The following is a 23,239-nucleotide window of genomic DNA, read 5'->3' as shown; positions in this document are numbered from 1 at the left end:
TTTCTATATAATTATGCAGGATAATATTGAGGAGATAATGAAGATTAAGCTATTTATCATTGTGGTTTAATTTATTGGCTAAGATGGAGTAGTGTTGGGAATGGATACATGTATGGTTGACTAATGACTTTTATTAAAAGATATTTACGTAGGATATAATGTTTTAGTTTTTTGCATAGTATTAGTAGTAAATTTTAAGTGGTCTCATGCTTATTTTGGTATGGCTATGCTTAATTTAGTGTGAGATGTATGAATATTCAAAATTAACTTCATTCCAATACTTTTGATTCATTATAAATATATTTTGTTTATAGATAATTTTTTTATTTAAAGAAATTATTTAATATAATTATGTATTTTATTTTTATTTTATAATATTTAACTCATTTAATTAAAAATACAGAATTATATATGTAATTATATCACTAAATATTATATTGTACAAAAAATTATTAGAATATTATATATAGGTAAAAACAAAAAAACAATGAGGGATCTAAGATTACATTTATATAGAGTAGTTATGGTATACAATGTGGCTACGCTTTAAAAATGATATAATAGTGTAGCCTATTCTGGTAAGTATGAAAACTGAAAAGCATAACTTTTGATTCTAAACGGTATCACTTAAAAAGTGCACCCTATTTTCAAAGGCCAGAAGCGTAGCTTTTTATACAAAAAAGCATAACCTTTGAAAATAGGCAATATTAATATAGACATCTCTTACAAAAGTGTTTTCGAAACCTAAAAAGCGTAGCCTTTATCTAAGGTATCATGGTTTTTCATTTTTTGCTACACTTCTATTAATATTGAAGAAAACTATCAATTATGTGTTACTAGCTAGAAGAGTATGTAGAAAATTAAATCAGAATAAAAGTAAAGTTATGAGCTAGTCTATCTTTTAATGAGAGTTTAAAATTGGATTTGCTACATTATTAATTTGTGCTTCATTCACGTGGAAACATATATAATATAATAATTAATTTGATTCAACAAATTCTTACTTGAACTGTAAATGTATGTGATTATTATACCCTTTTAAAGTCTTTCATATGTTATTATTATATTATGTACAAAAGTCTACAATGAAATATGTAGTTAATTGTGTCTCTGTACATGACATGAAACACTATCATGAAAGTACAGGGACTTCGCATGAAAGTATATAACATTTCTTATAAGATGAAAATTCAGCTACGTGAAATTAATAATTAAAAATCGTAAAATAATTCAAAAAATTTAACTAAATTATTATTTAATAGTTCTTAATTATTAATTTTACATAAAATTAATTATATTTAATTTTTTATCTTTATATAAAATATATAAAAATATGAAAATTTATGTAAAATTAATAATTAAAAATTATTAAATAATATAACAAATTTAACTAAAATATTATTAATAATAATCAACTTTACATCAAAATAACTAATTGTATATAAATTTTCACTATATCAAAAATCCTAAATCCTATAACAAATTACCGTATTATAATAAACCATGGACTATAATTTTGGCCTAATATGGGCATATTTGTGTCCACAAGTTTGTAATCCTTCCTTACTCATAGGGAGAGTTTTTTTTTTAATATTTGTTGTGGTTATAAATTCTATCATAATTTATTTAAATTTTTAGAATACATATTACATATTTACATGTTTGTTTCTTACATAGGATTAATATTTAAACTAATAATACTAACTAAATTTTTATTCTATCACTTTTTATTTTTTCACTAAATATATTAGTCACTATTATTTTTTGATACTTATTTTAATAAAGATATCAAAAATATTTTTATATAAATATTTTTGTTTAAATGTATAATTTGTTTATTTAATTATATTTTAAATAAAAAATATTTTTATAATATACTAAAATTAAATTTTACAATTTTTATTATTTAATGATTAAAATAAAATATCTCCTTATGAAAATAATTGTAAAGTCTTTGTTGGAATATCACTAAATTTTCTATATACAGAAAAAAAAAGGAGGCTGAGGAAAGATAAATGTTTAACAATAGTAACCGAACGTCTAAGCCTTTGAACAAAAATTACATATTGACTGGAAAAAAAAAATAAATACAAGAGTGACATTATTAATAGAAAATTAGAAATTTTTCTATGGATAAGTAATCAAAGACAAAAGCTAAAGAAAATAACAATAAGAGTAAGTTAAGAGAGACTAAATGATAACATAAAAAATAAGTTAAATTAAGAGACTCTTCTTCTTTTATTTTATTAAACTTTTTATATTTACATAGAATATTAAACTAAATCGAAACAAGCGAATTCATAACATTACTACTATATAAAACAAACTATTACTAATAGCAGTTAATAATGGGTCCTATAAAAATCAAAGTGAATATACAAAGAACAACCGTAAATCTAGCTAGATAGTTAAACAAATAATTAAGAAGAAGAAGATGATGATGAATAATTTAACCATGGGTGAAGCCACCACCACCCCTGCATCGATTAATGGCATTGCAGCCACGGTTGTAATGGTTGGCAGGAGGACCCGGTCTACAATTTTTGGTGGTATTATCTTTCTTCGAGCATGAAATTCCATTCTTTCCCATTACACCGTTCTCTATCACCTTATTCTTTGATTCAAATATCTCCATGTTGCTCTCTGAATCTATCTCAAACTCTTGCTTTACTTCCATGCACTTCCCTATCGTCCCATTGCATGATGGCGAAGGTATAGTCTTTGTTATCGTGCGCATTCCAACCACCGCCACAGTCATGATAGCAATGCAAGCCACGATAAGAGCCAAGTGAAGTGAGTAGTTTTTGTTGACCATTGTATTATTATTAACTTTGTTAGGTACCAGAGATCAAGAGTGAAGAAGATGAAGATTGAAGAAGAACGTTGCAGAAAAGATTTTGCAATTAACAATGAAATTGGTATTTTTGTATCATTATTCAATGAAATAGAAGAAGTTTTATATTGTACAAGAAATGGGCCACATAAACCCTATATGTAGAACTCAATCCTGACCCAATAACTAATTGATAACAGATTTTCTTGCTTAGTCAAGTTATCTCAGTATTACTATTGTTTATACACTTAACACCCCCCCCCCTCAAACTCATGGTCGTTTTAGACAAGACCCTGAGTTTGTTCTTGAAACGATCAAAGGTGGGAAGGGACAGAGGCTTGGTCAAAAGATCTGCAACTTGGTCTGTGGCTGGGATGTGAACTACAACAAGCTGATTGCGATTTACTCGCTCCCGTACTGAATGGAGATCAAGGTCAAAGTGTTTGGTTTTGTTATGGAGGATAGGATTGGCTGTGAGCATGACAGCACTGATGTTATCACTGTAAATCACAGGAGTGTTTGAACATTGGAGTCGAAGTTCAGTGAACAAGTTCAATATCCACCGAAGATCTGTTTCGGCTGCAGCAATGCTCCTGAACTCAGCCTCAGCACTGGACTTGCTGACAGAATGTTGCTTCCTACTTGCCCAAGAGACCAGATTGGTGCCAAGATAGACACAGAAGCCAGTAGTGGATCGACGGTCATCAACGTCCGAGCCCCAATCTGAATCTGCAAAGGCAAACAAAGTCAAATCAGTACAAGATTGAAAGAAAAGTCCTTGATCAATGGTACCTGCTAAATATCTCAAAATTCTCTTAACACACTTCCAGTGTGGGAGAAGAGGTTTATGCATATACTGAGAAACTTTATTCACAGCATAAGCAATGTCAGGCCTGGTTAGAGTGGCATACTGAAGGGCTCCAACAATTGATCTGTAATGAGTTGGATTATCAAATACATCACTGCCATGAGCTGAAAGTTTAGTACTAGTAATCAAGGGAGTAGGCATAGGATGAGATTCATGCATCTTAGATCTAACTAAAAGGTCTCTAATATACTTTGATTGTGATAATATGTAAGATCCTGATGTTGTTTTTGTTGCTTCTATGCCTAAAAAGAAATTGAATTCTCCCAAGTCCTTCAAAGCAAAAATGGAATTAAGTTGGGATATAAGTTGAACAATCTCAGAATCACTATTACAAGTAACAAGAATATCATCAACATACACTAAAACATACATAGTAGAAGTTTTAGTAAATCGTACAAACAAAGAAGGATCTGACCTGGTATCCTGAAAGCCAAATCGAGATAAAGTGGCAGCCAATTTAGTAAACCAGGCTCGAGGGGCCTGTTTCAAACCATAAATTGACTTATGAAGTTTGCAAACCTGATTTGGGGAGCCTTAGGGAAAAGAGGGAGGTTGTTGCATGTAAACAGTTTCTTGAAGGTCACCATTGAGGAAAGCATTGTTGAAATCGAATTGTCGAATTGGCCAAGATTGAGAAATTGCAAGTGTTAAAATGATACGAATGGTTGCTGGCTTGATGACAGGGCTGAAAACTTGATCATAGTCAATTCCTTCTCGTTGATGAAAGCCTTTGGGCACTAGTCGTGCTTTATATTTGAGAATTGTTCCATCGGGATGTCGTTTGATAGCAAAGACCCAACGGCAACCTATCACTGTGCTATTTTTTGGTGGTTCAACCATTTTCCAAGTTTGATTTCGATGCAGAGCAGCCAACTCCTCCTCCATGGCTTTGGTCCAATGTGGTGTTGTAAGAGCAAGTTTAGTATTGGGGGGTATTTCATTGAGAAGATCAGGAGGAGCTTTCACTGTGGATTGTAAAGCTTTAGGCTTTAGGGACCCAGTCTTTGAGCGTGTGACCATAGGATGAACATTGGTGGTGTTGGAGTTGGCAATGGGCGGAGGTGGAATTTCAATGTCCTCTATAGAGATAGGATCTGGGGTTGGGGAATTAGCTATTGTATCTGAGGAGGAGGCTGGAGGGCTAGTACTAAGAATTGGTGTGGTAGATGTGTGAGTGATAAGTGAAGGAGAAACTGAATTAGGTGTAGAATCGGTAGTGGTAGTCAATATAGGAACCGGCAATATAGAAGTGACAGTAGGATTTCTGGCTGGCATGTTGCACTGTGCTGAAAACATAGAACTATATGGAAAAATTGTTTCATCAAAAAGCACATGACGAGTAATAAATATCTTACCTTGAGAATTCATACACTTATAGCCTTTGTGATGTGGGGCATATCCCATAAAGACACACAAATCAGATTTAAATTGAAATTTAGTAGAGTTATAAGGTGTAAGTAGAGGATAGCATCCACATCCAAACACTTTAAAAAAAAACTATAATCTGGCACTTGTTTATGTAAAAGTTCAAATGGTGATTTATTTGATGTCACAGTGGAAGGTAATCTATTTATAATGAATGCAACAGCTAAAAATGCATCATCCCAGTGTTTAAGAGGCATGGATGCAGTAGCTAATAATGAAAGGCCTACTTCGACTAAATGTCTATGTTTCCTCTCAACTCTACCATTTTGTTGATGAGTATAGGGACATGAAAATCGATGTATGATGCCATTTGTTGCTAAAAAGGATTTAAAAGAATGAGACATATACTCTTGACTATGATCAAATTGTAATTGTTTAATTCTTAAACCAGTAAAATTTTCCATCTGATTTTTGTATTGCTGAAAAGCAGCGAACACTTGTGACTTTGAGGATATCAAGTAGATGCAAAGATATCTTGTGCATGCATCTAGAAATGAAACATAATATGAGAAACCATGATGAGAAATGACTGATGAGGGTCCCCAAACATCAGTGTAGACCATTTCTAATGGATGATTGAATTTAAAATTGTCAGTGGTAAAAGGCAGTGAGTGCATTTTGGACATACAACAAGACTTGCATAGAGATGAATGATTAATATCATTTTTATTCATATGAATCGAAGAAAGATTACAAGAATTAAGTACTGAAGATACAATTTTAGGGGTACAATGACCCAATCTTTGATGCCAGACCTGAAAATCAGTACAAACAGTAGTAAAAGCAAGAGGATTGGATTGAATTTTAGATGATTTAGTTATAGCAACCCTCTCAAATTCATACACTTCTTGCTTAGGAGATCCTTGGAGCAGAATCTGGTGGGTGCCCTGTGATTTTACATAACATGCATCAGGATGAAATTCAAAATAGCAATTGTTGTCAACTGTGAATTGATGCACACTGATTAGATTATGAGAGATATCTGGTGCATGAAGTAATTGTTTTAAAATAAATCTGTGATTATTGTCTAAAGAGATGAGATAGGAATGACCAATGTGTGTAATAGGAGTTTGAAAACCATTACCTAGCACTACCTGTTCTGCCCCTTGAAAATCCGAAGAGGAGTAAAGATTGGTCTGATCATTAGTGATATGATGTGAGGCTCCCGTGTCTGGGAACCAGGAGGATTCAACATCAGATTTAGGTGTTGTAAAATAGGCTCTGGGGTTGTGAAAAGAGTTTGGTGGTGGTGTTACTGAGGATGAGGAATTGGAATTGTTGTTTGAATTTGTGTGAAAACTCTGGTCGAACCGATGAAAACATGAAGCTGCAGTGTGGCCAAATCTTTCACAGAGTTGACATTGAGGACGATTTGTGGAATTCCAATTCGATCTGCCACCTCTAAAGGTTCTTCCTCGTCCCCTTCTTGCTGCAAAACCTCTACCATTTCCTCTATTGTTGAATTGATAGCTGGTTTGAGTGAAGTTTGATTGTATGATTCCAAGATCAGGTTTCTTGAATTTTTCCAACATACTTTCATGAGAGATCAGTAATGCTTCAGCATCTATTAGACTCATAGAGTCTGATTTTGACATCATCGAGATGTAGACTTTGTATTCTTCATTTAAACCCTCAGTAATGGCTTCAAAGTGCTCATCAAGTGTTAAATGATGACCCATGGCAGCTAAAGAATCAGCAATTTTTCTAATTTTCTTGAGATACTCACTAGCTGAACTTCCTCCTTTCTTGATGCTTTTCAATTCTGTCCTCAATTGCTTGATTTTGATTTTCGAAAATTTTTCAAAGTGCTCTTGAATTCTTTCCCACATCTGATAAGCAAATTTACAACCAATCATTTTTGTTTTGAAAGATTCATCCATGGATTGAAGAAGCCATGTAGTGAGAAGATTATCACGTTGTTTCCACTGCTTGTAGCTCTTTGAAACTGTGTTGGATGCACGATCTGCTTCAGAATCAAACATGGAGGGGACCAATTCTTTCTGGAGGTGATCTTCAAGATCATTGGCTCCTATTGTGAATAAAGCAAGTTGTTCCCAAGTAAAGAAGCTTGCTTCATCAAGTTTGTCACCAATCGGCATGAATTTCTGAGAATTATTTGTGAGAAGAGGAAGATTGTTGGTCATGGTTAGGGTTTTGGAAGATGTGATTTCTGGTGAATTTACTTCTGGATCGGAGTCTAGCTCTGATACCATGTTAGGTACCAGAGATCAAGAGTGAAGAAGATGAAGATTGAAGAAGAACGTTGCAGAGAAGATTTTGCAATTAACAATGAAATTGGTATTTTTGTATCATTATTCAATGAAATAGAAGAAGTTTTATATTGTACAAGAAATGGGCCACATAAACCCTATATGTAGAACTCAATCCTGGCCCAATAACTAATTGATAACAGATTTTCTTGCTTAGTCAAGTTATCTCAGTATTATTATTGTTTATACACTTAACAAACTTACTAGTAGAAATAAAGATTAAGAATATTATTGATCAAGTGTGATAAAATTATCACGTCTAATACTGCTATTTATAATAAAATATTGATATATGTAGTGTATAAATTGTATACCAAATCTTATTATTAATTTAAGATACATTCTATTTTTATTTTAATAATTATGAAATTTGAATATAGTTACATGTAATTAACTGTTTTATGGATATGTATGTTTTTTTGGTGACACCATTTCCGTGCTAGTTCTGGTCATTAGAATGAGATAATAATAATCGAGATTATCTTAATTAGTTACTAGAGATATCATATATACTCATTATTTTAGGAAATCAAATTCAAATTATTCTTTAATTCACGTATTTAATTTTACAGTAGATTAAAACTAATCTTGATTTATTATTAGTAGTATAAAGAATATATATGTATTTTATCTTAATAACTTAGACAATAAGTAACAACCATTATTTGAGGAATAATAGATAAAATATTATCCACAATATATTATGGGAAACTACATACAAAATTATTTGATTGAGATTTAATATGATTTAAAATATATCTTATTAAGATTTGGTATGATTTTAGATACGATAATACATTATTTTCTCATTCAATCTTCTATTATCTACAAATTTTGTAGCAAAATTTGGCCAATACAAGTATACAACACATCTTCTTTCCTTACTCTTCCGATGATCCTTTGTGCCACCATGTTATGTCGTTCACATTGGCAGCGTTGACATGAAAGTGCAGAAAAATTTCACATAAAAATATATAACATTTCGTATAAAATATATCAAAATATAAAATTTACGTAAAATTAATAATTAAAAATAATTAAATAATTTAATAGATTTAACTAAATTATTATTAATAATTCTAAATTTCACATAAAAATAACTAATTATATATAAATTTTTACTATATCAAAAACCCTAAACCTTATAACAAATTAACGTATTATAATAATTAAGGATGTTATGGTTTTATATGATGGTCCTTTCTACTGTGTTTGTCTTTTAATGTGCCCAAATACGAGGAACAGGGTCTGTGTCTAGACAACAAAATCTCTATTGTGGCTGAGGACCCCATAACAACATTTTCAAGCCTTAAACTTTTTAAAAGCTAATTATTTAATTACATGTAAATCAAAATAAAATCTTCATTCGTGCTTAGCTTACGGACACAAAAAATTAAATTAATGTAGAATAGGTTGTCTAAACTCTAAAGTAGGAGATATGCCAAGGACGATTCGATGTCCGGTTTATCTTTACCCATCCATGTTAATTAGTTCTTCACCAAAAATTAAAATAAAATAAAATTCTTTTATTTTCTTTATTTAATTTTTCGACCAAAAAACAATCATTTTCTATTATTTTCTATGTATGATATCATTCATATATCTTTAGTCGAAAACATAAATTTTATTAGATAAACCGAATTTTAAATAATAAAATTTAGAGGTTAACAATTTAGTCAAGATCAAATAATACACCCATCACAATATTATTGGTAGACAAAGGGATGGACAACATAATGTTGGTCATGTTTATTCACACATACACATAACTACTTTATAAAATTAATCTCTTAAATTAAATTCTCTATTAATATCTAAACACTAACTACTCTATATATATTCAGTTCACTTCATTTCTTTCCCTTATTCACTTCACAAACACACATGGAAACTGAGCCAACTTATTACGGCGGCATCAAGAGCTACTTGAGGAGGCGCTGCTACCAACGCGGCAGCTCCGGCAGTGGGGGAAGGAAACAAAGGTCATAAGGTGGTTGAAAAGAACACTTCTAAAGGTTAGATGGGTAATTAGATCACCTTTGAAGATGTTGATTAAGCTTAAGAATGTTTATATGAACTTCATGTTAAGGTTAGCCGGCAACATAGGATCATTGAACACTCAGAATAATGTTGTGTTTGGTGGGAAAAGGATCCCAAAGCTCCTCAATTTTCTATGCATTTTTCTGGTGATGCTTTTGAGGCAAGGCTTATATATGAAATTTTCAAGACCTTGGTTGCTTCTCATGAATTAAATCCCATGTAATAATTGTCAATTTTTTTATTCTCTTCTTTCTTTTCTTTTCTTATTCTTCTGTTTTTTTTTTAATTTATATGCGATTGCAGTTAATTTTATATGAAGTTGATAGTTAAGAATTGTTAGATAATAATTTAATTAAATATGTTAAATTATTTAAAAGCTCTTAGCTACAATTTTACATAAAATTAATTATCTGAATTTTCACCTTTATATACTATGTTAGTTTATAAATAAGTCTAAACGTAATTACTTTTTATACTATTGTTTGAAAAATAATAAATTTTATTTTTATGTAATAATATTTAATCACAACTTTTTTGATTTTGTTCATGTGATTGAATAAATTTTCCTTCATCTGTATGGGTTGAGAATTCTTTTTCCTTTTCAAATTCTAATTCATATTTTTTTTATAGAGAAATCTCTAATTAATAATAAATAAGATCCTTTTTAAATTGTATTTAAGAAATTTTTTGGTCTAGATAAAAAAATAATGCCGCTTGATTATTATCAAACTGATTGCAATTTTTTTTGTATATAAATTTTATCAAAAGATATTCTATTTCTAATAAATTATGAACTAAATCAAAATCATTTTTAACGAGTCTATAAGAAGTGATCCTATTTTTTCATAAGGTGGACTTAGATTTATGTGTATTATTGGAATCTATACTATTAATAAGTCAGTCGTTAATTATTTTTGTCTTTTATTATTTCCTCTTGCCTTTTATAGTATAATCTGAAGTAATTTTATTTCTAAGAGTAATACAAGAAAATTCATACACTCTATTTGTTTAATAATATAAGCGATCATATAGAGCTAGATGATGATTGACAATTGGACATATATATAATATATGATATATACTATTATTTTAGGGTAAGCACATCAACATCCGATCGAGCTTTATTAGTATATATTCAATCATGAAAATAATTAACAATATATAATGACGTGTTGCGAGTTAAAAATAATTGACAAAATAATAATTTGTAGTACTAGTAACATAATAAATAAAAAAGAAGAAGAAAAGGAAATTGTAGGTGTAAGTTACCACAACTCTAATTCACACAACAAGACTGCAATTTGTAACTGCTAATTCAGAACTTTCAAGGAACAAATCCGCAATAAGTTACAACAAATAACAAAGGTAGCAATGAATCCAATCCATTTCAAGTTACAATAAATGGCGGGTAATCATTATGCAGGGTATGAGGAAAAGTCGCATCCAAAAGTTTATAATATTAGAATTCTATGGCTGAAATCTATCAAAACAATATAACAATAATTTAAAACCCTAATCACAATTATAGTAATAGCCTTCATAACGCAAAAGTGTCTACAATGGCTGAAGATAAGGATCAATCATAGCATCACGTACATTATCAGAAGTAACATGTTTTCAGTATCAATTAACTACCTTATTATTAATAAGAAGCAAGGTTACGCATTTATAAAGTTAATATATATAAACACCTTATGGAGGATATATAGCAATTATATATAAAGAAAGAAAGAGAAAAATAATGGATTGAATTGAAACCTCGGAGGGACTTTCAGAGGAAGAAGGAGATTGGGCGGAAGAAGAATGAAGGAGAAGAGTGAAGAAGATAATCAAGGCCAAAGCCATGAAATAAGAATAGAGGAAGTAACCAATAAAGTATATGTACAATGTGTACAATGGGAATTTAGAAATGTTCAATTCAGTAGGATATCAGATATTTATTATTTTTGGTACCCGGATAATTATTCTGGATAGTATGGATATATTGTGTTTTAAAAATTAGTAATATTTTATCGTGAATATTCATTTTTTAGCTCATATTGAACCAATAAATAATTCATTGTACACATTGTACAAATACTCCATTAGCTTTATAGCAGGATTCATAAGAATAAGAATGAGAAACGCAATATAATTATTTATGAAAAATTCATGTTATTTAGTTCGTTGCATGATCTATCTATATAATACAGTTGATCACTTCAGTACAGGAAATTTGGAATATATCCTTAAAACACTTGCTTTCACTTAAATTCTAATATTAAACCTATTTGTAGGGCATTTTTATTTCCTCCAACAATTCAATTAGAATTGCAAATGGGAGAATATAATCCTTTAACCAAAGTACTCCCAATTTCTCATTTATTTCAATTATTTTTATTTTTATTTTTATTTTATTAATTATAATTAAGTATGTTTTTTATTTTTTAAAAAATCATTAAGTAATTTTTAATTTTTTACTTTTTACTATTAAATAAAAAATTACTAAAAGAATTTGATGAAATTAACAAAAAATACTAGAAATACGTTTTCTTTATTAGAAGTTTATTATCCACATTATCAATAGTTAAAATTTAAAACGGCTGTATAGGAAAAAAATATGTTTTCATGTAAATATAATAATATTGCTACATTGGCCCCAAATATTATTATTTTGGACTAGCAATCAATAATAATTTATATTCATATTTACAGGATTTACATATATACTAAAAATATATAGTTTACATAATTACAATTATATTTATTAAAATTTATACATACATATAAATTATTATAGTTTGTATCTATATTTATCAGAATTATTTTGCACACTTAAATTAGTAAAATTTATTTATCAAAAATAATTTAATATTTATATTGGTCAAATACAAATCAAAATTATTAAGGATCAGTTTAAATTGACTTTTGAAAATAGTATTTATTTTTTTATCTTTTCTTTAATAGACAAAAATTATTTCACATATACTTTTTTAATATAAATATTTAAAAAAAAAAGTATTTAAATATGTTTAAAATTAAATAAAAATACCTTATTTAAAAAATTATTTTTTTAACTAGAAAAATAATCCAAACCAACACTAAAAGCTGTTGGCCAAATATCAGGGTTTTTGAAATATAAAGGTTTGGTTTGATAAATTTTTTATTTTTCAAAAGTAGCTTATAAAAGTTATCTTTTAAAGGTTAACTTTTTAAAAGTTGCAGTACCTGCGTTTGGTAAAATCAAACTAAAAAAATTACTTTCGATAAGCATAAGTACCATAATTGTGTTCGATAAAATAATTTTTAAAAGTAAAAGGACCATAATAAATGTATATATAATAAAGAATAATTCCTTTTTTTTAGTGTTAATAATTAATAAGGATAATTTTAGATATTTATTATTATATATAGGATTATATTAGACTTTTTAATTTTGATAAGTACAAGCCAACTTTAAAAAGCTTCCGTACATTTAAAAGTTGCAATCATAAGTACACGAATTTTTAATTTATCAAATACAAAACGAGATGCTTTTGTTTTTTTTAAAGTAAAGATTTTCTCCAAAATATTTTACCAAACCAATGCTTAGTTTGGTGAAATTTTTAGTTTTTAAAAAATGTAGCATTTATATTTGATAAATTAAATTAAAAATGACTTTTAATAAACACAATCAACAACAATTACGTTTGATAAAATAGCTTTTAAAATTTAAAAATATTATAAAAGATATAAATTTAAGCGTTAAATTTGAAAATTAGTTAATATATGAGGTTATATTAGTGTTTTGTCGATTTTTAGCAAATCGATGGTGGTTCGATTCTAATGGTCTGAGAGCAAAACCTACTCCTCTTTCACAGGTACCAGTTTTTCTATAAGTGCATCAAAGGTCCTCGAATTAGACGAACATCAAAAGGAAAACGAGTTCAAAAGGTGCAAAAGACTGAAAAAGTGTAAAATAAAGATTTCGAAAAATAAAATTGACTGAAATTGAAAAAGGAATTGTAATGAATTTAAACAAAGTGATAAAATGCCTTCAATTGAATCAAATGACTTTTGACATGGAAATTAAAGATGTTGAAGAGTAAATTTGACATGGAAATTAAATAATGCTTGAAAGATAAATGTGCTTGAAAAGTAAAGTTTGCTAAAACTGTAAATTTAAAAAATAAAGACATGGAAGGAACCTTACAGAAATCAAACTCGAATGCAGACTCAGGAATTCACTGGGGATATGAGTGTGCTTGAGTATATTTCTGGAGAAAAGTTCCAACCCTTATGCCGTACTGCTTCCTATTATTTATAGTCCTCTTTCCATAACTGATCACTAAAGAATTCGTGCCCCTTCATGTGCGGAGATTAAGGTAACCGTTCTTGCTCTGTTGCCCAAGAGCGTTACTTAACAAATCCTTAATTTGAATAAGTCTTCGATCCCCTCCATTCGTGCAACTGCTCAATTCTTCATTTGAGTATCTGCTCGATTTACCAAGAGATCGAAATCGAACTTATGCTAAATAATTCCCACTTAATATTTGCACATATATCTCTTTTAGTCCCTGCTTCCATCTCGACACTCTACTAACTTTCAAATTGACTTAGTCTTTCGAAAACAATTATTTCGACTAACAAATTGCCCCCTAGGATTAATGTGTTTGCTTTCAAAGCCGCTCCTTGAAAAATAAAACACTTAATCCTAATCCAGTCTTTAATTACTTTAACCAGTCATAATGGCCATTTTCCTTTTCTATCAATTCTGACCCGTTTGACACGTCTCCCACGATTCACAGTCTTCCTCTCTCCACTACTTCGCCTTGTTTGCAAAGTTACCTCCTTTCTTTTTGAATTCTTTATGCAATAACGGTTAAGCCGAAAAATCCCCCCTTTAAATTCAAACTTCTCATCTTTGCTTAACTTTCTCGAATTCTTACTCTCTCGACCTCTTTTGCATTTCTCCTTCTTGTGTGACCCCTATCTTTCATCCTTTATTTTTCTTTGCCCATCAATGGCTGCTTCTTCATCTCACATCGCTACTTGGGACAAAGGCAAACATCCTATGATGCAACCATCGGCTCCTCCGGCCTTACACATACTGAACCAGATCAATGATGAAGTCATTGATGACCCACAGCTCCAACTCGATGATCCCAGAATCCTTATCCCCTTCACTGTAGGCAATGACACCCACTGTTTTGTTGGCCCCATTGAAAGCATGGAAAGGGCGAACAAGCGACTTCTTTACTTCCCCAACGCTTAAGGAGAAGACCTATTGATTAATCAAGACCTTGACATCTCCTTTTTTACCAATCAAAAATCCTTCAGAAATAACCCTAAAGTCACCCCTCGTGGAACCAACTTTACGGCCTGGCATGAGCGTCTTGCACCAGTAAAGAACGCTGCTTGGGGGACTCTTGGGATTCAGGATCTTCTACGACTTTCTCACTTCACTCCTTCAACACTTCCCTGGATGATTGGGGCCGTAACTTATTTCTGGAACAAGACTACCAACAATTTTCACCTTCCTTGTGCGATGATCGGTATGTCACTTCTCGATGTCACTGCCATCACAGGGCTCTCAATTAGCTCTCCAGATTTTACCTCTGATATACAACTTAAACAGCAATACAACATCGCTCCCATGACTTCCTACAACGACTTCATTGCTCACCATATGGGCAAAGAGAACAACCCTGTTACAGATGATGAATATGTGGCCTTTTTATTTTATTGGTTAAACGCAATAATCTTATGCTCTCGAAGTTTTCAAATGTAGAAGCTTTTCCTCCCTCTTGCCGCCCTCCTCTATGAAGGAAACAACTTTAATGTGGCCAAGTTACTTCTAGAGCATATTTTCGAAGAGCTCGGACAGTTTGTCAACTGTCTTTAAAACAATTACTTGATTAGTACGGGAGGTCCTCTCTGGCTTCTCCAACTCTGGCTAAATGCCATTTTCGAAAAACATATGATAAACCCCAAAGGTGGCGTTTCGGACAAACAGCATATCGATGGCTTTTGATTAGCTAATTTCAAACCAAATTTTCCAGAAGCTCAATCGGATGAAAATCGATTTTGGGTTGTTTTTTCCTTTTTCATTCTTGTAAAAATTTATATAATGAGGACCTCAATTTCACCCCCTTTTTACATCAAAATTGTGGTCTTGTTTGGCTTGAACGTCTCCTTTTCCCCAATGACACCAAAGAGAGTGAACTTGCCAACAGAAATTGGGCAGGCCTACTAGCGGTACAAGTGATCCCAACAGGGCTACCTCAACACAAAAAGGAACGTTTCAAAGCCACCCTGTATGCCCCTCACTATGCAGCCAGACAACTAGGCTTCTCCCAAGCTATCCCAACTCCACTCCCCAAGAATAGCAAACCCTTCTGCCCTGTCACTTTGGCTTCGAAGAAAGAACTTGATGTTTGCCTCTACAAAGAGAAGGCTATAATCATCTTGCTTATGATCGTAGCTCATTCATTACAAAATCTTGCTTTGACTGGTGGACTACTTACTATTCCAAGTATAGCCGTACTTTAGATGAAATCAAGAGTTCTGTTATCCGAGCAGTTCCTACTGCTGAGGGCTCTCCCAAGAGGCCTCTGAAAAAAAGGAAAGCCGAAGCTAGAACTTCTTCACGACAACCACAAACGAAAGGTCGAAGAACTACTTCGAAGACTTCCAGAAAGGTAACTGTACTTTATTTATATATATATACATTTTCCCCAACATTCTTCGGAAACCATATTTGCTTACAATCCTCTTGATTTCAAAATTTCTCTAGTTACAGTTGCAACCGTCAAGCGAGAGTTCTTCTGATGATAGTGAACGCTCCATCGAAAATCTCCTTGCTGTATCCTCGAAGTCAGATTATACAATTGATTCGAATTCGAGCTCTCAGTTGATTCGAAGAACAAGCCTCGTTCCAATAATATCATATTGTCTTCAATTATATTAATTTAATCAGAGTAAACCTCGACTGATGTATGTTGTATTTCAGCCTGTCACTGCTGCTCAATCGATCACTTCATCTCTTGCACCTGACCAACCATTTCAACAACATCAACAAGATTTGGAGCAGCAAGCATCTCATTCATCAATTCAAACCATCGCTTCTGCTGAACCTCTCCAAGTAGCTCCTCCAACTTCATTTGAGACCTAAATAGTTGATTTAACAGGAAGACATGCTCACCATTCTCCAATACAGATCTTAAGTATCGAAAATCCTTCTCCGCTAAACCAAGTTGAAACCTCAATTGGATTCCAGGTGGCTCCTAATTCTGACTCTCCTTCTCGAGTCGCTGAAACTATTGCCCCTGATTCAGATTCTCCATCCCGAGTTCTGGAAACCATCCTTTCACCACAAAGGATTCCCAGTCCACCCAAGGATACTGAACTCCTAACTTCTCCTGGTTCAAGAGCTGGAGATCTGGGCATAGTCCCTGAATCCACAGATGCTGACCTGCTTACACTAGTTACTATCCTGAGTCGAGTCATTCAGGAGGATAAGGTGCCCATTTCTACCAGCGCACTTATAGGTCCTTCTTCATCCAATTTCCCGCTTGAGCCAAGTATTAGTGCTCGAGAACAACTTTTGGCCCTTCTCAAACTTTTGGATCATCCACCCACTAAATGGACAAATAATGCAACTTTAAACCCAATTCTGTCTGATATCCTGAGTTCATCTCTTGAACTTCAGGTTCCATCCCAACACTCTGCTATAATCGGCCAATTCATAAAAATTGCTAATAGGTGTGTATCTGCTCAAGATAAGCTGCAAGAGGTCAAAGATAAAGTAGCTAAAATTCGGTCTGAATCAGATAGCTACACTGTAGTTCTCCAACCTATTAAAGCTTCCCATGAAGAGTTCAACTTAAGTATCTCTCAAACCTTTTCTGCTCAAGCTTATTATGACAAGGAAGAAAGAGAACTTGAGGCAGAATTAGCTCAAATCAATGAAAAACTTGCCAAAATTCGGAAGAGAAAGGCTGATATAGCAACACCTCTAGCCACTACGCAACACAAGAACCAAAAGCTCGTACAAGAAATCCATTCCATTGAGGCCAAACAAGAAGAATGTGAAAAACAACTTGGCAAGGCCCAATATGAAGAATACGAGCAAGTCAAAACACTTTCGGCTCTGGATAGTGAAAGGATTAAGCTACGTTCAGATTTATCAAAGCTTATGGCGCGTTACCTTTCTCCTCCTTAGGGTTCAATACTTGTAATGATTTTCTTTTGTTTTTAACCTCAAACTTATGCATTTCAATTCTGAGTTAACAAAGAAAGATATGGCTTTAAATACTTTCCATTTATTGAATTAATTACATTTCCAGATTCGATATTTTTGACTCGATATGCGTTTTCAGAATATAATCCAATTACTTGGAAAGGACACTTCCAAGTATGGGACTATTTGCCAAGAATTCTCGACTTCTTTTTCATTGGCAAAATAACTTTCAAACCAACTTACCTATACTAAAGCATTTTTCTTTTACTCGACGGTTGTAATTTCGGGCAACATTCTCTTTTTGCCTAATCACGTTTTCGAGCACCAAAATGCGCTTCGAGTCTAACTCATTCAACTCATCAAACATTTCATTCCAATAATCATCGACTAGCAAATCGTCTTGCTTTGACCCCCTTAAAGTGTTAAGATTGATTTCTAATGGTAACACTGTATCATGGCCATATACTAATTTATAAGGTGAAGTACCTGTCGATCCCCTTGGTGAATTTCGATAAGCCCACAATACTTGTCTTAAAGTTTCATGCCAAGTTCGGGGTCTATTTCTGATTTGCTTTTTAATCAAACTAATCAAAATTTTATTTGCTACTTCAACTTGGCCATTAGCTTGTGCATAATAAGGAGTTTAAGTAACCATATTAATATTCCTTGAAGTTGCAAAATTCTTGATTCGCTGACCAGTAAACATAGTCCCTTGGTCAGTACTCAATGTTTGAAGAATTCCAAATCGATGGATTATATGTTCCTCGATAAAATCTATTATTTCATTTTGCCTAGCTTCTATTAAAGGAACTGCTTCGACCCACTTTGTAAAACAATCTATTATTACCAGAATAAATTTATGATGTTTTGATGAAGAGGGATGAATCAATCCAATCAAATCCAAAGAACATCCTCTAAACGGCCATGGCTTAATAATCAAATACAACTCAGATGCTGGGATTTGTTGTATCGACCCATGCCTTTGACATTCTTGACATGCCTTTACGTATTCAATACAATCTTTTATCATTGAAGGCCAATAGACATGATTTTGATATAATACCTATTTCATTTTCATTCCAGCCTGATGAGCACCACATATACCTCTATGGACTTCATCTAAAGCAATGTCTTTATCATCTTGACTTAGACATCTCGAAAGACTCCCATCGATTCCCTTCTTATACAACTCATCAGCCATTAAGACAAAATTCATTGCTCGCAATTTTATCTTTTTATCGATTTGAGTACTAGGATTCTTTAAATACTCAGCAATGGATTTTCTCCAATCATCATCTTCCCAATCATCTACACATAAAACATCTCTTTCATCTACACGTACCAATATTTGGTAGATATTTGCCAACTTTCTTAGTGTTTCTGGACCTATCTTGTACCTCGAAGCAATTTGGGCCAACTCATTAGCGATTTCATTCTGGATCCTTGGGATATGGACCAGTAAAACTTTTCGAAAAGAAATTAACAATTCCCAAGCTATTGCCAAATATTTTTGTAACCTCTCATTGTTACACTTGAACTCTTTCAATAATTGTTTTAAGACCAATTGAGAATCTCCTAAGATTTGGACTTCCAAAGCACCTTTCCCAATCAAAATTTCCAGGCCTAAAATTAAAGCTTCATATTTTGCCATATTATTCGAGCAAGGATATTTTAGCTCGAACAGAAATTCTGATGGGATTCCCGCTGGTGACACAATAAGAATTCCTACCCCTGCACGATCTTTGTGCTTCGATCCATCAAAATATAACTTCCAATAATCAACTTTAACATTGAGTATATTTGCCCCCTGGTCATTCAGATTGTTCGAGCTATCTACTAGAAAATCTGCAATAACCTGACCTTTCACAACTTTAGCTAGTATATACTGCAAATCAAACTCTGTCAAAGCTAGCATCCATTTTCCCAAACAACCTCGTAACATTAGAAAACTCAACATATATTTGACAAGATCAGTTTGTGCAACAACTTTCATAGGTTTATCTACCATGTAACACTTCAATTTCATGCATGCGTAGTATAGGGATAAGGACAATCTCTCAATTGGGGAATACCTTGCCTCAATATCAGTCAAAACTCGACTAAGGTAATAAATTGCCTATTCATGTCCATTTTCATCATCTTAGACTAACATACACCCAATTGCATCTGTAGATGCTGCAATGTACAATTTCAATGGCTCATGTGGGCGAACATTCGCCATTATTGGAGCTTTAGACAAATAAGCCTTTATTGACTCGAATGCATGTTGATGCTCATATGTCCATTCGAACTGTGAGTCATTCTTTAACTTTACTAAATGTGCAAATACTTGAGTTCGACCAGAAGGATTCGAAATAAACCTTCGAAGATAATTTACTTTCTCCAAGAACGATTGCACTTCTTTTTTCGATTTAAGAGAAGACAATACTAATATTGTATTAGCCTTACTCTTATCGATTGCAATCTCCTTTTTGTGAGCAACAAAACCTAGGAAGTTTCCTGCCGACACACCAAAGGCACATTTTAAAGGATTCATTTTCAATTCTTTTTTCCGCATAGTAACAAATGCCTTTCTTAAATGATCAATGTGTTGATTCACTAAATTTGACTTGACCATTACATCATCAATATATACCTCCATAAATCTCCTGATATACTCATGGAATATGGCATTCATTGCACGTTGGTAAGTTGCACCAGCATATTTCAAACCGAAAGGCATAACTACCCACTCATACGTGCCTAATGCCCCGGGACAACGAAAAGTAGTTTTGGATACATCATCTTCTGAAATGAAGATTTGGTTATATCTTGAATAACCGTCCACAAAACTTAAAATCTCATTTTCTGCTGTAGAATCGATTAACATATCTGCTATGGGCATGAAATATTCATCTTTCAGGGTGGCATTATTAAGATCCCTAAAGTCAATACACACCCTTAATTTTCCATTTTTCTTCATCACAGGAACAATATTCGAAACCCATTCAACATAATGTGCGGTTCGAATAAATTTTGCTTTAATCAACCGTTCTATTTCTTCCTTAATCTTTTGATTGATTTCGGGAGCAAAAAGTCGAGGAGTTTGTTTCACAGGTCGAGTATTTGGTTTCAATTCCAATCGATGTTCTACAAGAGAACGCTCAAGACCAGGCATCTCATGATAATTTCAAGCAAAATAATCTTTAAATTCATGTAAAAGTTGGGAAAGTTCAGTTCGAAAAGGATCCGGGAGACCTTTACAGATGTAAGTAATTTGAGCATCATCAATAGATCCCAAATTAATCTCCTCTAGGGGATCTTGGGATTCAAATCCTCTTAAAGGATCCTCATCTTTTACTGAATATTTTTCAAAATCCAATGGTTCTAAATCATAGATGCAATCAAAAGAGAAATCAATAGAGTCATTAGGAATAGAATGAACTTGATCATTTGCTGGATTAACAACACCTTCATTTTCGATACAATGAACTTCTCTTATTTTATCAACAGTTTGACTAATAATATCATTTGAATTAGATAATGAAGAAAAACTTAAACCATGACTAAACTCTATCAAAGACATCGAATTCTTACTAGTAACAGAAGAAATTACATTCCTAAGTGATTCAACTTCATCAGAAGAACTAACTTTATTCTCTACTGAAGGAAAATTACTTATATAATTATTTAAAATTACCAGATAATATGAGACATCTTGATCATGTTCCATCGAACAACGTCTTGAATCCATTCTAGGACGAACAATCCCAACCAGTTGGGGGCATAGCAAGGTGTGGATAAGGCAGTTTCACCGTCAGACCTTCTGAAGACAAATAGTAACCCTCACAATTGTAAGAATTCAACACCCTGTCAACATTCAAAGACTTTAATTTTGGACTATATACCCTGAAATCAACATGTAGTTGTTCAACATACAAATTTGAATCAGCCTTAACAATTTCAGGCTTTTCATCTTTTGTCCAAAGCAGGACACTTTGATGCATAGTAGATGGTACAACCCTAGCTCCGTGAATCCAGTCCTGGCCTAATAAAGCATTATAACTTGCCCTCGAAGGTACTACCACGAAAACAGTGTTTTGTTCGGAAGACCCCACCTTTACCTCCATGGTAACCAAACCTTTCACAGGAGTAGAAGTACCACTAAAGTCTGTTACAGTAATGTTGGTGGGGACCAAATCATCAGGATACTTACCGACTTTCATCAACATCCTCTCTGGTAAGAGACTTATTGTTGCCCCACCATCAATTAAAACTTTACTTACTTTAATTCCTCTCATAGTTGTAGTGATATGAAGTGGACGAAGATGAGACTTTTATTTTTCAGAAGGCCTTACAAAGCACCCCAGTTCATCTTCATATCGGATGAAAGAAAAGGCCTCTTTAGCATCCATATCATAATCTTCTTCAGGGTTACCTTCATATTCACCCAAGTATTTGGTTGGGATAATTGAAATTGTTCCAACCATTTTAACATCACCCTTTTCGAAATACTTTTCATCTAAATCAACATCCTTATCTTCGTCCACACCTGGAGTATTAACTACTGCTTTGCCTTTATCCAATTTCGCATGAGAAGGAATACCTTTTGAGTAAGTTTCTCCATCAGATGGAAAAACTACTCAAGAGTGCACTGATGGTGTTGCCCCCTTGCCTTTCTCAGTTTGAGGCTTCTTTATTTGCTGTTGATTCCTTCTTCCTCTGCCCTTTGGGTACCCCCAAACTCGGCCATGATAGTACAGATACTGACCTCGAGGAGGTCCTCGATGTCCCCATTGTGGGTTTCGCCTGTATTGAGCATCCCCATTCTGGAATTCTCGGCAATTCTGAATCCACTGAACTCCTATAGCTTGAGAACGGCTTATTGGCATGGTAGCATCTTGTTGAGGAGCCTTAGAACTTTGTCCATCTACTCATTGAATTGGTTTCCTCTGACGAGCCTGCTCCTTTCTATGAGCCAATTCTTTTTTCATCCTTTCTTTTTCAAAGATTGCTGCAGCCTCAGCATCAAACACAACATTACATCGAAGACACAGAGATATGTCATGATCTTTGATCTTTTGCTGCACCAAAAAAATCCAACAAACCATCCCTCACTCGAGGATATACTGATCGGACTTGTGATTTGAAATCACCCAAAGTCTCATTAAAATCATAAGACATTCCAACTATGTTCACACCAAAATATGGCTCAGCAAAACTGGCTTTAGCATCAAAAGGATCAGCATCAACTTTCATCTCTTTTTTCCCATCATCAAATTTCAAATGTCCTTCCATAATAGCCTCCTGTATCAAGTCCCTAAAATGAACACAGCTATTAGTCGAATGACTAGTTGCTTGGTGAAATTTACAGTAAGGTTTTCCTTTTATATCTTTCACTGAAAGTAAAGTTCTACCATCAGGCAGAATTAACTGTTCATCTTTAAGTAACACATCGAAAATCTATTCAGATTTCGAAATACCAAAACTATATTTCTTTCCACTCTTTAGTTTTGAATCATTCGACTTTTCATTACTAGAGAGATTTCTAAGCAAAGAACACACATATTGAGGACCCTTCTTAAGTTCAGCTAAATCAGCCTCCGCTTCGAAATCGAACTCCT

At 32.9% G+C, this 23,239-nt stretch overlaps 1 protein-coding gene across 1 annotated transcript; it reads right to left on the bottom strand.

The window, feature by feature from the left end:
• Positions 1-2,449: 2,449 nt before the first annotated feature.
• Positions 2,450-2,815, bottom strand: LOC112757463 (rapid alkalinization factor-like). Its single transcript, XM_025806044.1, has one exon. It carries the CDS (start codon positions 2,813-2,815, stop codon positions 2,450-2,452), a length of 366 nt encoding a protein of 121 aa, XP_025661829.1.
• Between the last annotated feature and the right edge of the window lie 20,424 nt (positions 2,816-23,239).

This window comes from Arachis hypogaea, chromosome 16 (genome assembly GCF_003086295.3).
Source record: "Arachis hypogaea cultivar Tifrunner chromosome 16, arahy.Tifrunner.gnm2.J5K5, whole genome shotgun sequence".
In the NCBI taxonomy this organism is placed as follows: domain Eukaryota; kingdom Viridiplantae; phylum Streptophyta; class Magnoliopsida; order Fabales; family Fabaceae; genus Arachis; species Arachis hypogaea.
The sequence above is the reverse complement of the archived record's forward strand: the minus strand, read 5'-3'. Positions and strand labels throughout refer to the sequence as shown.